The sequence below is a fragment of the Phoca vitulina genome, unplaced genomic scaffold, assembly GCF_004348235.1.
Source record: "Phoca vitulina isolate PV1807 unplaced genomic scaffold, GSC_HSeal_1.0 scaffold21, whole genome shotgun sequence".
NCBI lineage: Eukaryota > Metazoa > Chordata > Mammalia > Carnivora > Phocidae > Phoca > Phoca vitulina.
In genome coordinates this window covers 13,288,814-13,301,617 of record NW_022589724.1, presented here as the reverse complement: position 1 = coordinate 13,301,617, position 12,804 = coordinate 13,288,814, and the positions used below count along the sequence as shown (strand labels likewise).

Genomic DNA, 12,804 nt, shown 5'->3' with positions numbered 1-12,804 from the left:
CTCCACCTAGATTTCCTCAAACAAAAATCCAAACCAAATTCTTCTCCCTCTCCACCATCTAAGCTTACTCCAACCTTTATATGTTCATCCTGTTTTTACAGGTCAGTGAATGGCGTCACCTCCCAGCTGCCGGGCTGGAGACCTCCACGTCATCTCTGAGCCCTTCCCCTCACCACAGAAATCTCTTGAATCCATCTCTATTCCTATCACCTCTTGCCATGACTTTTATGATCTATTCCCATCTATTCCCTAGGGCTTCAGTCTGACCACAGTCCTCTAGCATACTATCTCCAGCACCTTCTTAAAGCAGTTACAAGAAGTACATCCCCCCCCCTTTAATTTTCAATTGACAAAGCAAACGGGAAGGATTGTTATGGGAACGCTTGATATTTAAGTTGGCCATATTTATACAAGTAATAGAAGAGTCTTCCCGTAAGAGCTATTACACAGTGAGTGCTAGCACTCAGGTGCTCTGTAGACTTTACTGCTAGTCCTGTTGGCAACCCTTCTGGGAAAGCAGGTCTTTATCTCAAAGATCAAAATACTAAAGTTCAGAGGGATGGGACTTCCCTAAAGCCACAGAGCTAGCAGGTAGGAAAGCTGAGATCCGATCCCAAATCTCTCTTATCCCACCTTGCTGCCTCATTTTGTATGACTACAGTCTTGTATTAGTGATGTCTACGTCAGTTCAAGTCCATTTCTGGTGGATTGCCGTCATTAGGTATAAGCTAGACTGAGCATTCTAGTCTCTCTTCGAAACACACTCTAACACTCTAATTAAACACAGACATTTCTTCTTGCCTTACAGATTTAAAAAAAACAAAAACCAAAAAAACCATCATGGCAGGGGTGCCTAAGTGGCCCAGTTGGTTAAACATGTGCCTCTTGATTCTGGCTCAGGTCACGATCTCAGGGTCGTGGGATCGAGCCAGCCCTGCCAACCTGCCCGCCAATCACGACGGTTACATACAGATACTAGGTAGTTTCTTCATCTCCTCGGATTAGTGCCAACTTCTAAGACACAGGAGAAGGTAAACTGAGGCTAAGTCTACAGAGACGTGAAAAAGAATTAAAATAGTTCAGTTACGTATTTTTCCTGTTGCTCTGTACATCCTGATTCCTGCAGGCTCAAGCATCTCTGTGGAGAAAACAAGGAAACACAACACAGGGCGCGCACGTCTTCTTGCCGTACGGAGTGGCGCGAATGACAACAGGACTCAAGGTAAAGAAAGCATCTTTCATAGGTTTATTGGTCCATTAAGTTAATTGAGGAAACCTTTTAAATTTACAAGCTAATAGTTTATCAAGCAATACAAATTCTTTTGTTTACCTCAAAATGTAATACTTAATTTCATAGTAAACAATGGACAGAATTTTTATACACAGATATATGAAAAAAAGTGGACAAAAACCTCGTGCCAGCCTCAAAAATGCAACAAAAACTTTTTTCTTTTTACAATCTCTGGGTTCCATAACAAAGGAAAAAAAAAAAAGGTGACATTCTTTTTAAAGTTTGGTAGCTTCATGAAACAGAGACTTTGACCTGGAGATAAATCACTTTCTCATCTACACACCTTCTTGAGCACTTTTTTTTTTTCACAGCTTTTGATTTGGCTTATTGGCAGCACGGAGAGAAGAGAAACACATTTACACGGAGGACTTTATCAATACCTCGGGGTGGGGGGTTCTGTTAAAATTTTAAATGTGAAGAATGATTTCTAAAAATAAGAAATACAGTCCATCCTTTGGACATGACCTAAGCAAAAGTTTTGAATCTCTTTTTCAACAGTTAAAATACAAGTTAGAAAGTTTGCTGGCAGTTTATTGTATGGGAAGATATCAGATGGACATCCTCTCTCAATGTATTCCCAACACACAGACATCAAGGGGGTCGGCACACAAGACGTACAACGGACAGGGCATCTACTGGACAGGACCAAAACCTCAGGAGTGTCCCGGTGAACCGTGCTGACTGTGAAGAGCTGCTGGTTTGTGGCTCCACGAAAGTCCAGCTGACCTGGGTGTCCTTTGATCACACCGATTCACATTTTGTCTGCAACCTCCTTTCCCCTCCCTGTTTCCACACTGGGGAAACAGCCATCCCCCTTCTGTCCTTCCAGTACCATTGTGACTGCAGGGCTGGTCTGAGACTGAACCACCTGTCGAGCGGGGGTGTTGACAGGTGTCACCTGCTCTGACCTGGCCCACGGGGAGCCCGGGATCACCCGGTGAGGGGCATGGTGCAGCCAGGGGAGGTGCGCGTGTAATACTCAGTCACTGGCGTTAATAGGGAAAGCTCTGCGAAAATGGACTAAAGTATGTGAGGCAACACAGTAGGTTTTATGTTTTTGGCATTTCAACCTGTGGAGAATTTCCATCTGAAATATGCTGATCTGAGGCCCCCCCCTCCCCGCCTGTTCCCCGGTTATCTTTTTAAAAGCTGTTCGGTAGAATCGGGGTAAACCATTAATATTGTCATAATCTAGAGTTCTTTGTATCTCTGTGATTTGTCGATGCCGACACCATATAACCTCTACAATCAAGAGTGTGCCGAAAAGCACTGAGTTAATCTTTCACACTTTAAAACAAACAAACAAACAAAAGTGGTTTAGTGGTCCCTGTGTTTCCTTACATTATCAAAAATATCATTTGGCAATAGCAACACTTAGCTTTCTCCTCCCAAAAGGCAGCCCTAATTATGAACCCCACATTCTTGTTTCTTTAAGAGGGCTGAGGATGGGCCACGTTAGACCTCTAGCATTCAGCTGAACAACCAGTTACAGGTCTAAAAACTCCTTCTATCCAGAATCTAAAACAGATTAGGCAGATAAGGCAGATTAATAGGCGTTGACCATTCTCAAAAAGCAGAGTTAGGCTTTCAACAGTCTGTGGGCATTTTTAAAAGTCTGGGTTTGTTGATTTTCAAGTGCTAACTAGACAGAATGTTTCTACATGACTCAAATACCTTATTGGTTTTGTTAAAGTTATTTTTTCCAAAGCACTTACTGCAGGCTATCTAGAGTAGTAAAAACGTCTGTTTTTTTTGCTGCCACACAGAACAGGTTAGACAGCCATGCCCCAGAATGCATTTCAAACACATCTGATTAAGGAACAACAGTCAAAGTCCCTGAGACAAAGGTCCCTCCTCCGCCTTTTCTAATGCAGACAGCCCTGGGCATGCTCTCATCCGGGCAACTGTAGGGAGACCAGCCATCCTTAAAACCAGAAAGCTAACCACCTATTGGGTGGATTGATGAAAAAATCAGGTTTCTGGTTTATTTGCTAAATCAAAAAAGCATGAGGGAGCAGGGAACAACTCGGACACACCCAGCTCCATAGGTCCGTCGGGCGCAGGGGAGGACATTTTCCTCAACTCTACTGACAAATGCCACCTGCCACCTGAATGGAGAAAACGTAAGAGGGCCTGTCCGATCTGTTACCATCTCGAGGACTCTTGAAAGCGAGAAGGCAAACCCAAATTCCCAAAATGTCTTGTAAGCGGGGATCACCAAAGCCAGTTTTACTCCAGCCTTACGGGGAGACTGCTCAGTTTCCACAGGCCTTTTGAGTAGGCATCTGGGAAGGCGGGGAGCAGGCTTGCTGAGCCCGGCCCTGACCACAGGTGGTCCACCTTCTGAGCAGAGGCGTTCCTTAGGGAAGCCAGAGAAGAATCCAGTTCTAAGCCATCCCGAGACCCACACAGACAAGGCGGGGGGCGGGGGGGTGGATCTCACTCTCCTGCCCTCTCTCAGGACAGAGTCTAAAGAAGGACTACTCTCAGTCCAATGAATGGCGTCAGAACAAAGCCAGGGGCCCGGGATTTCAGTGCCATGGACGGCAGGGCCCAGGCCCTCGGCCTCTGGGTGTGTCCTGGGCTGATACCTGCCATCCCAAGAGAGAAACTCCACTTGCAAATGCCCACCCAGCCACCATGCCCTCCGTCCTCTAAAGCACGACTTCCTGCCATTTCAACACAAAGGCGGCCTCACAAGAGCATTTAAATCCCTCGTGTGGATGGTGACTGACAAAACATTTAATTCCACAGCATGCAGCACGCACTCCAGTTGTGGCTGAAATTTGGCACGAAGACAAACTTCCGTTACATTCACCACGATCCCCGGAGTCGTATCTGTTATCGTTATTCACCTAAAGACAGGTGTCTGGCGAGTTCAAAGAGCAGCACAGTGAAATACGAGCCCATCCTCTCCATAATTGCACTTATCTGAGGTCACGGGGAATCATTATTAAGTCTTATTAAAGGATAAAACCCAACCCCAAACCTGGCAGTGTAACGTGTTTCCTCCTCGTTCGGGAAGAACAGTAGTTCTCTGCTTTGGGCGGAGGAGCCTAGAATCTTCTTGTGGGTCCAGCACATGAGAAGAGCAGTGTCCGTATCTGCCACGAAGCACAACTGCTCACTTCAACACCTGCATCTCTAACATCTGCTCAGTGTCTAAGAATTCTCTCTTCTGCCTCAGCCTGGATTTTTAACCTGGGTGAATGAACCTTTCACTTCCCACACCCAAGGGACAGTGGACAGGGACCACTCTCCATTCCACGGCCATGTGCTCAAGACTCAAAATCTGTCCAAGTCTGTCTGCCTGAGGTCAAGCGTGTCTTCAAGCAAAAGCCCCCTGGACATAAATACGAGAGAGGAGGCAGTGAGCTCAGCCCCACGACTTTGGAGCCAAGAAGGATGGGGCGAGGAAGCCTCTTACGAGGCAGTCTTTGGCACGCAAGTCTCCGAGTGACTTCGCACAGGGAATCACCTTTGGGCCCACCGAGGGCAAGGGGCAGATGCCCGGGGTTGTGGAGCCTCGGGGGCTGAGGGACCCTCCCTCACGGCCTACCGTGCCTTCTGTCTGGGCCAGCCTCCTCCCCTCATCGGACGCCAGCCTGAAGAGGAAGGGGCGAGGGTCCCTTCTCGGGGAAAGTGCATCTCTCCAGGGAAGTCTGTAATGTGCACTGGTTCTCCCAGCTCTGCTGTCAATGCTCCTGCTCTCCCTGGTGTCTTAAAGCACAGAAACATCACGTGGGGCACAAAGAGAGAAAGACAAACCCCGAGATGCCGGATTCCCCTCTGAGCCAGTCTTCTGCCTCCAATAATGTATGGAATGACTACATCCCCCCACTCCCTTCCCGTGCGTCCCAGCGAGGAACCCGAGGACTTTTTTGAAGGGTTGCTTTCTTTCCCAACTAACCTTAACACAGGAATGCTCCCGCGCATTGGCAACTAGCAGCAGATGAGGTTCTGGTCTTCCTGGAACTCTTTCCACAGTTCTTTCCAAGCACTCGTTACACTGGACATTTTTAAAGCACACATTCCACAAGGCAAGGCTTCGCGCGTTCCTGCTGATGAGCACTTGCTGCTAAGGTCAGTCTCGTGCCTTCCACGAAATATCGATAGAGGGCCACTGACCCACTATTAGATACACAACCCTGTTCTACCAGCAAACTGTCAGGTCGGACCCAGACGTCCAGACCCGCACCGACGGGATGGTGTAGAGGTAGCATGAAACACGGACTCGCCACTCAGGGTAGCTGGACTGTCCTTACCCTTCTGCTTCGAGAGATCATTTCTAATTGTGCCAAGCTGACAATCCTGCACTGCAGGATCCTGGAATGGCATGAGTGGGTCTGATGGTATAGGCAAGTACCAAATGATAACAGAACTTCTAATTTAAACTGTGACTCATTCAAACACGATGACCAGAACCGCCGTGCTGCTGCCATCACAGCGGCGGCCGCCCGGGGTCAGCGCCGCAGGTGGACGCGGGACGGAGCGATTTCGACACGCCGCACAGTGCCCCGCATCTGCGGGTTAACTTGTGTCTGCGCCCGCATCTCGGCACAGCTCGCTTCGCTACAAACAGACTACCGCCTCTCTGAGGCTCAGATTTATCATTTCAGAGGGGATGAGCCACAGATGAAAGGACACAACGTGACCTAGGTAGCTTCATTTCAGGAGGAAACAAAATGAGTTGGAAGATAGATCCTCTTTTGTCTGCTTTGTGTTGATTTGCAAAGAGAGCAAACCTGGTTGTGGTTCGAAGACTGGAGATGCAGTGGCGGTCCCCAGGGGTGTGGCTGCAAACGGAGGCGATCCGAGCTCATCTAGAAGCAAAGACGTGCTCTGTTACACTTGTCATCTCTGAGGCCCGTCCGGTTACTGACTTCTCTTCCCGACCGGGGAATTATCAAGGGTTAAAGCACTTCATGTAGAACATTCATGTTGAGTTTACAAAATCTCAACTGGGTCACGACAGCGTTAACAGCCTCTCACCAAAAGTTTGCCCAAACATTCAGTGGACACGGCAGGAAAACATTAGACGAGAAATTTCGGGTGAGGTAAAGGCAAACTGCCCAGGGCAGGCGTGGGGATGGGGCCTGGTGAGTGCCCACCGAGCCCAGCAACTGGGGAGCTACTCTGACTTCCAGACGACACGGATTCCCCACAACAGGACTAATCTCTACTCTGACGGCACTTCACAAGGCAAAAGAGAACATCGAAGAACTTCACAGAGAAAAATGCACCTTTTTTTCCCCCCCATTTTTACAAATTTCCAGTCTGCTGCATTCTAGTGTCAGAAACAAGTTTGGGGAGCACTGCCCCCCTCGGCTTCCCGAGGTATCGCGTGAGGACAAGGACGCTGGCTCGCTCGCTCTAGCACAGATGCACACAGACGCTGAAATAAACGGTCCTGAATGAACCAGAAGCCACAAGACAGCTGTCGCTCATCACAAGCAGGTGGCGGGCCGCGCACACAGCTACAGGCCGCCGTACGTTAGTTAAGGGCTTTCCACGGAGGTACCAACACCTCTTTCTAGGCCGAGACAAGTCACTGCCCCACGGAGGTCCGTTCCGCAGTCACCACGTGTCCACGGACAACAGGGGCTGCCTCCTGTCCATGCCTTCCTCGTGTCCTTGAAAAGCAAAACCCGGGCTCTCTTCCACCACAGGCAGCTCTGCGGTCCCCGCAAACAGGAAACCGTAATGAGATGTCAGAATGTCAGCTGGGTCGTCTCGTCCCTCGGCTGCAAATCTTTCTTAGTGTTCCATTTCGTAGGTTCCTTCGCGCCACGGAGGAATGCTGTTTCGCGGAGAGATGATGATAGCCTTGCGGACTCCACTAAGGAATAGAAACTAATGGAAAACCACCGGCGGGCAGACGAAGGGGGTGAGGGGCGGGCAGGGAAAGAAATACACAAAGGAGAGATGCTTCTCAGTGCCGTCTCTCTGCACGACAGGGGCGTTCCGGGACGCCATGCCCTGTGTAGGCAGAAGAGTCTCTGTCCCAGGAGGGGACTTACTTGGCCTCTTGTTTCTCCTGCAGTAGTGGAATGATCGACTCCCACGCCATGAGGCACTGAAATGACAACACACACACACACGCATGGTATCAACATCAGATTTCAGGATCAGGCTCCTCGTTCTCCTCTGATCTAGCCTCTCACTGTTAATCTCTCCGTCTTATGTCCTGGCTAAGTAATGTATGCATGTCACGTCCAACGTCTACACATTATTATCCATCGCTATTAGAAACTGGGAAGGTGACAGGTGTTTGAATACATCACCCCGATCTCTACCAAAGACAGCAGGGTCTCGGCAAGGCCTACATGCACTGTCCCTGGAGCTCACAGCTGGTGAGTGGAAATGTACTCACTGGAAGACATTCTTTTCCTTCAAAAAGCAGAAAAGGTAAGAGGCTGCAAGCCTTCCATGGGGCCCGACGTCCTCAGCCAGGTTGAAGACATTGCTCCAGGTGGTGGGTAGGACTTGCTGAGGATGTAAATCATATTGGCATGGCCCAGCCACCTGACTCAGAGGGGGCTCTGAAACCCCGCTCTTCTTTACTGACCTCAGCTTTGGTTGTATGGGCCACTCTTGGATCTCCCAAAAGGGAAAATGGAGGGGGGGACTCTATTTATTGAGTTTCACTGGGTCCAAACATGATGTATTTTACATTCAGTATTGCTAGTCCTCACAATTCTATGAAGTAGAATTATTACTTATTACACACACATACACTTCATAGGTGGAGAAAATGAGACCCAGAGAGGTTATATAACTTGCCTAAGACATGTAGCTAGTAAGTGGCAGAGCTAGTAAGTGGCCAAATCTTTCCACTACACCAATCCCCTTTCATTCCAGATCCTTGTGAAGGGCCAGTGTCCATATGCACTGAACTTAAAGACTCTAGGAGCACCCTACTTAGTGAAAGGATCCTCCCTTCGAGCCATCTCTTGCATGAAGGGCAGGCCAGAAGAACCACACAAGGCCTTCCTTAGAAGCAGCTCGGGGTGAAGCAGGACTTTGTGGTGAGTCATCTGGGGAGGAGCTCTGAGCAGATAGGAGGAGAGAGGCATTCTTTGGTCAAGCTGGGGAGCAGGGTGGCGAAATTGCTCCACGCTTCCTTCCTTAGTGACTCTGAAGTCAGAGAAGAAACTAGACTCGGACCCTGCCCTCCATAAGGAAGGCTGGGGAGCTTTCAGGAACTTGCTTGCAGTGAGAGACCCCATGCAGGGTCCATGGCACCCGGGCCCTGCTCTCTCCCTAGGCCATCATCTCAGATCTAGAAAGGTCCTTCTCTGTCAGCGATAGGGAACCAAGGCCACACCAGATTTCTTTCCAGTCTTCAAATGCTCAAACTTCTTCCCACTTCAGGGCCCTTGCATATGTTGTTCCCTGTTCTCCAAGTCTTTGTCTCTGAGACCCAGGTTAAATGTTATTTCCTCAGATCGGGCTCTCCTGCCCACTCCACTTGCCTCCTTCCATCCCTGATCTGAACTGTGCCCCCAGTATTTTCTTCCAAGGTTTCCTGTGCTTTCCCTGTAGAGCACGTATCTTACTCTGAAGTGACAGGATTTCTGGATTAATGCGTATCTTCCACTGCATGGAGGGCTCCTTGATGGCAGGGGTCCTGCTGTTTCATTTGGCAACCTATCCCCAGTCCCTGGTGCACGGCAGGGACACAGCAGGCCATGTTAAATGTGTGTGGCAGCCAAGAGGAGGCCCCCACGACAGTGCCCCTACTTGCAGTATCTGGGAAGATACAAGCCCTGGATTTGAGTCGTGGGGCCGGGGCCTCGGGAGTGCTGGCACTAATCACGAGGAGGCGTGATGGACACATCCGATCAGGTCGGCTTCCATGTAGCGGGAGGGCTGTCGGACAGCAGAGGTGTGGGGAGGGGATCAGGGAAGGTAGTACCACTCCCTGAGGGTCTACCATGTGCCAGGTATGTTCTAGGGACTCGGGGATGCATCGTTTGACTGTCTTCACAATCCTCAATGAAGAAGGATCAGTCCCATTTTACAGGGGAAGAGGCAGACACAGAGAGGCACCCTGCCTAAGGCACAGCCAGTTCACACGGAGTGACCTTTCTATCTTTGCACAGTTGGGACTGGCCCCAGAGATGCACGTCCCCCGCCCACCACACCGACAGTGTGCATGAGTGGGAATTTTCAGACTTGTGGCCGCAGCAGAACCGAGTCTGACCCTAGTTCAGTCACTCAAGCTGTGTAACCTTGGGCAGTCTTAAAACCTTACTGCGCCTCTGTTTTTTCAGCTTTACGTGGAGAACCATAAAACCTACTTCATGTTGTTACGTTGGGGGTTAAATTTAAGGTGACATATGCGCAGCGACCATCTCTGTGCCGGCAGCCACGGCAGGGGCTCTATAAAAACGGTCCTGGGGGAAGGAGGACGGCACCTTCCTCTCCCTCTCAATCAGCCCTCCCGAAGGCCTGGCCAGTAAGGGCTATTCTGTGACTGTTCTCCTTAGCCCTCCTCCAAAGAAAGATGTAGACACGCTGCCTCCGAACAGCAGAAGCCTTCAGAAGATATGGATTCTTCTAGTCTGGGATGAGGACGTGTTTCTAGAACTGCAGTGGGAATAGCCGAGTTAATGCTTGTCCCACTTGGTTTCACGTCTACAGGTACTTGTGGAATTGTGACTGGGCCATGCTTCATCTCTAACTTTAAGCTTCCAAGGAATATCAGGGTTTCTCAGCAGCAGAAACGATCTGGGTTTAGCTATGCCAAGAGCAAACCCTGAGTGAGAGACTTTGCTGGAGCTTGATGAGCGCCCTAAGTGGGTCTGTATGTGTGTGTGTGTGTGTGTGTGTGTGTGTGTGAGAGAGAGAGAGAGAGAGAGAGAGAGAGAGAGAGAAGGGTGCAAACTCCACAAATCAAGGGGATTCATGGGGGGAAAAAAACACGTTTTTAATAGTTTTCCTTTGTAATCCTACATACTTTTTGGGGGGGCTATTTACAAACAGTACTTTGAAGTCTTAAAAACAACCGGACAGTATTTTGATAAGGATTCGGCGGGATCTACGGCGCTATGAGAGTGAGGAACCCCCGCAGGCAGAACCACACAGCGGCCTGGGGTCACCTCAAAGCCTCCTTTAACTGAACATGCCCACACGGCAGGCCCTCGGACTCTGGGAAGCAGCTGTCCGCCAGCCCCAAAGGGCACGGGCGAGAAAAGTGCCGCTTCCATGAGCCACGTGTACCAGGGAGAGCCCTGTGGGCACCGGGAGCGGGAGGGACTCTGCTTCCAAAGTCTGCGCCCCCATCTCGCACAGCGGGGCAAGGACCACGCAGGGGCCGCCAGACCAGACACACAAAATAAGGGAAGCAGGTGGGGCTGGCGGGCCCTCTGCTTCTGCGTTTCTGGCTGGCCCTCGCAAAAGGCTCTGGCCATTCCTCGTGCTTCCTCCGCAAGAGGGCCGGGGTCTTGCCGGCGCGCCCCTTACCTTCTCATAATACTGGATGTTCTTGTCGGCCATTCCCATGAGCAGCTGCCGGAAGTCCTGCCTCTTGTTGTTCTGCCATCTCTCCATGTCGGCTTTCAGATCGGCGTTGAAACACTCCATCCGATCCTGACACTTCTCAACGTCTGCTGGCACCTGGAAGGGGTGCAGAAGCGGGGACTCTGGATGCGGATCTGGTGACCCCATGCCTCGAGTTCCCTTGCGAAAGGCCAAAGCCCTACATGAAAGGCTCTGAAAACAGCCCCTCCTCTGGGGACATTTACGTGAAGGCAGGGCCTTGGGTTTTCAGGTCTAAGAAGGAATTCTGAAAAGTGCTCTCCCTACCCAAATCTTCAAACCCATCCAAGCACAGCAGAGACTCACGGGGGAAACACCCCCCTATGTACAAACAGGAAGAAGAAACACTGCAATTCAGAGTGAGAGATCTTTGGTCCCTCCTTTTTATCCATCTGTACGTAAGAATGTGTGTAGATTTCGCAAACATACAGCAGCATTTGGCACTGTCCCTGCTATTCTCCTTGGTCCTGTATGTGAAACCAGAAAAGTTTTCCCACATCATAGAAACTATTCCATTACCTGTGACATTTGATAACGCCTACCCTCATTAATCACACAATTAACTGCAATAATAAGACTATCAGCCCACTTCTCCTTCTGAACCCTACATTACAAATCAACTAGAGACCTGTCTACGCTCCCCGAGATAGCAGATAATCAAAAATGATGAGTTTAGGTTCGGGCATTCTGAGGAAATGGGAGGAAAATCATTTATGTGTGTCAAAAGAATCTGAAATATGAAGAAGAAGAAAAATATAGCAGACTACTTCAAGTTTTTCTTTTTTTTTAAAGATTTTATTTATTTATTTGACAGAGAGAGAGAGAGAGTGAGAGAGAGAACAGAAGCAGGGGGAGTGGCAGGCAGAGGGAGAAGCAGACTCCCCGCTGAGCCAAGAGCCTGACATGGGGCTCGATCCCAGAACCCTGGGATCATGACCTGAGTGAAAGGCAGATGCTTAACAGACTGAGCCACCCAGGCGCCCCTCAAGTTTCTCTTAATGAAGTTTAGAAGGCTTTCTCAAATGGAACTCTGTCACAGTCGGAGGGCCTTGTGGCTACCCGGGTCCCCAAAGCACAAAGCTGGCTCCTCTGCTCACTCAAGAGCTCCACGGGGCCCTAAGGGTGGCCAGGGGGCAAACATGCCTAAAACTGGGTCAAATGCCTACCTGCCAGATGCTTCTCGACAACAAATGAGGCCTTGTGCATTCTGAGTGCCGGGGTCTATGATCCCAAATGGCTCTAAGCTGTGGGTCACCATCAGGGGTCAATTTCTACCCACAAGGGAAGTTTTCTCCCCAGGCCTTATGGGCAAGGAGAGGACCCAGAAAAACCAATAAACGGAGAGCCAAGGCTGAGGGAGTCGGATACGTTCAGGGCTTCCTGTAGTGCCGAGGGCCCCCCAGACCCTGTGCAGACGGCTGCAGGACACGGGAGCAAGGGAAGTGAGCAGCCTGGGGCTGGGGTGTCACACAGGCCTGTCATGGGATCCGAAGTCAGGTGAGGCAGGAGGAGCTCGACAGAAAGCCAGAGGGAGGCATCCTGGGCAATTTAAAAGAAAGGAACTCTCCTTCAAAGAGGGAGGAAAGCCTCTTCCACAGCACTTAGCCTCTGGAAGAAGAAAGAAAGAGGACTTGACTTTTTCTTCTGATGCCATGACCGAAGTGACTTTTGCCTTTTCCCACTGCCTCTCCCGTCGCCGTTGTCCAACTTGGGGGCAACTGAGGAACAGATGCACCCCCACCCGCCCCTGCCTTTGCCCCTCCAGAGCCTTCCCCACAAACGCACAGGGAACCAGCCTCTGTGGAGGCCCAGCGAGCCAGTGTCTCTGGGCCTCACTCCCCTGCAGACACAGTCCAGCTCCCTTATTCCTCTCCCAGCCACTGCTCACTTTAGCATGGGCTGAAAGTTCCCTGGAGCAGCTTCCTGTTTGCTTAACGAAACTGCTGTGGGCAGCAGGAAAAGCAAAGCCC

The 12,804-nt window shown here is 50.2% G+C and overlaps 1 protein-coding gene across 1 annotated transcript in view; it reads right to left on the bottom strand.

Moving 5' to 3' along the window:
- Positions 1 to 426: 426 nt before the first annotated feature.
- Positions 427 to 12,804, bottom strand: part of SNX30 (sorting nexin family member 30) — a 108,797-nt gene continuing 96,419 nt past the window's right edge. The window contains exons 8-9 of the mRNA XM_032419138.1: positions 10,760 to 10,912; positions 427 to 7,367 (exon numbers count right to left, since the gene is read on the bottom strand). Coding sequence (XP_032275029.1) covers positions 7,308 to 7,367; positions 10,760 to 10,912 — 213 coding nt within the window. The 3' untranslated portion in view covers positions 427 to 7,307. The remainder of the gene's footprint in view (positions 7,368 to 10,759; positions 10,913 to 12,804) is intronic.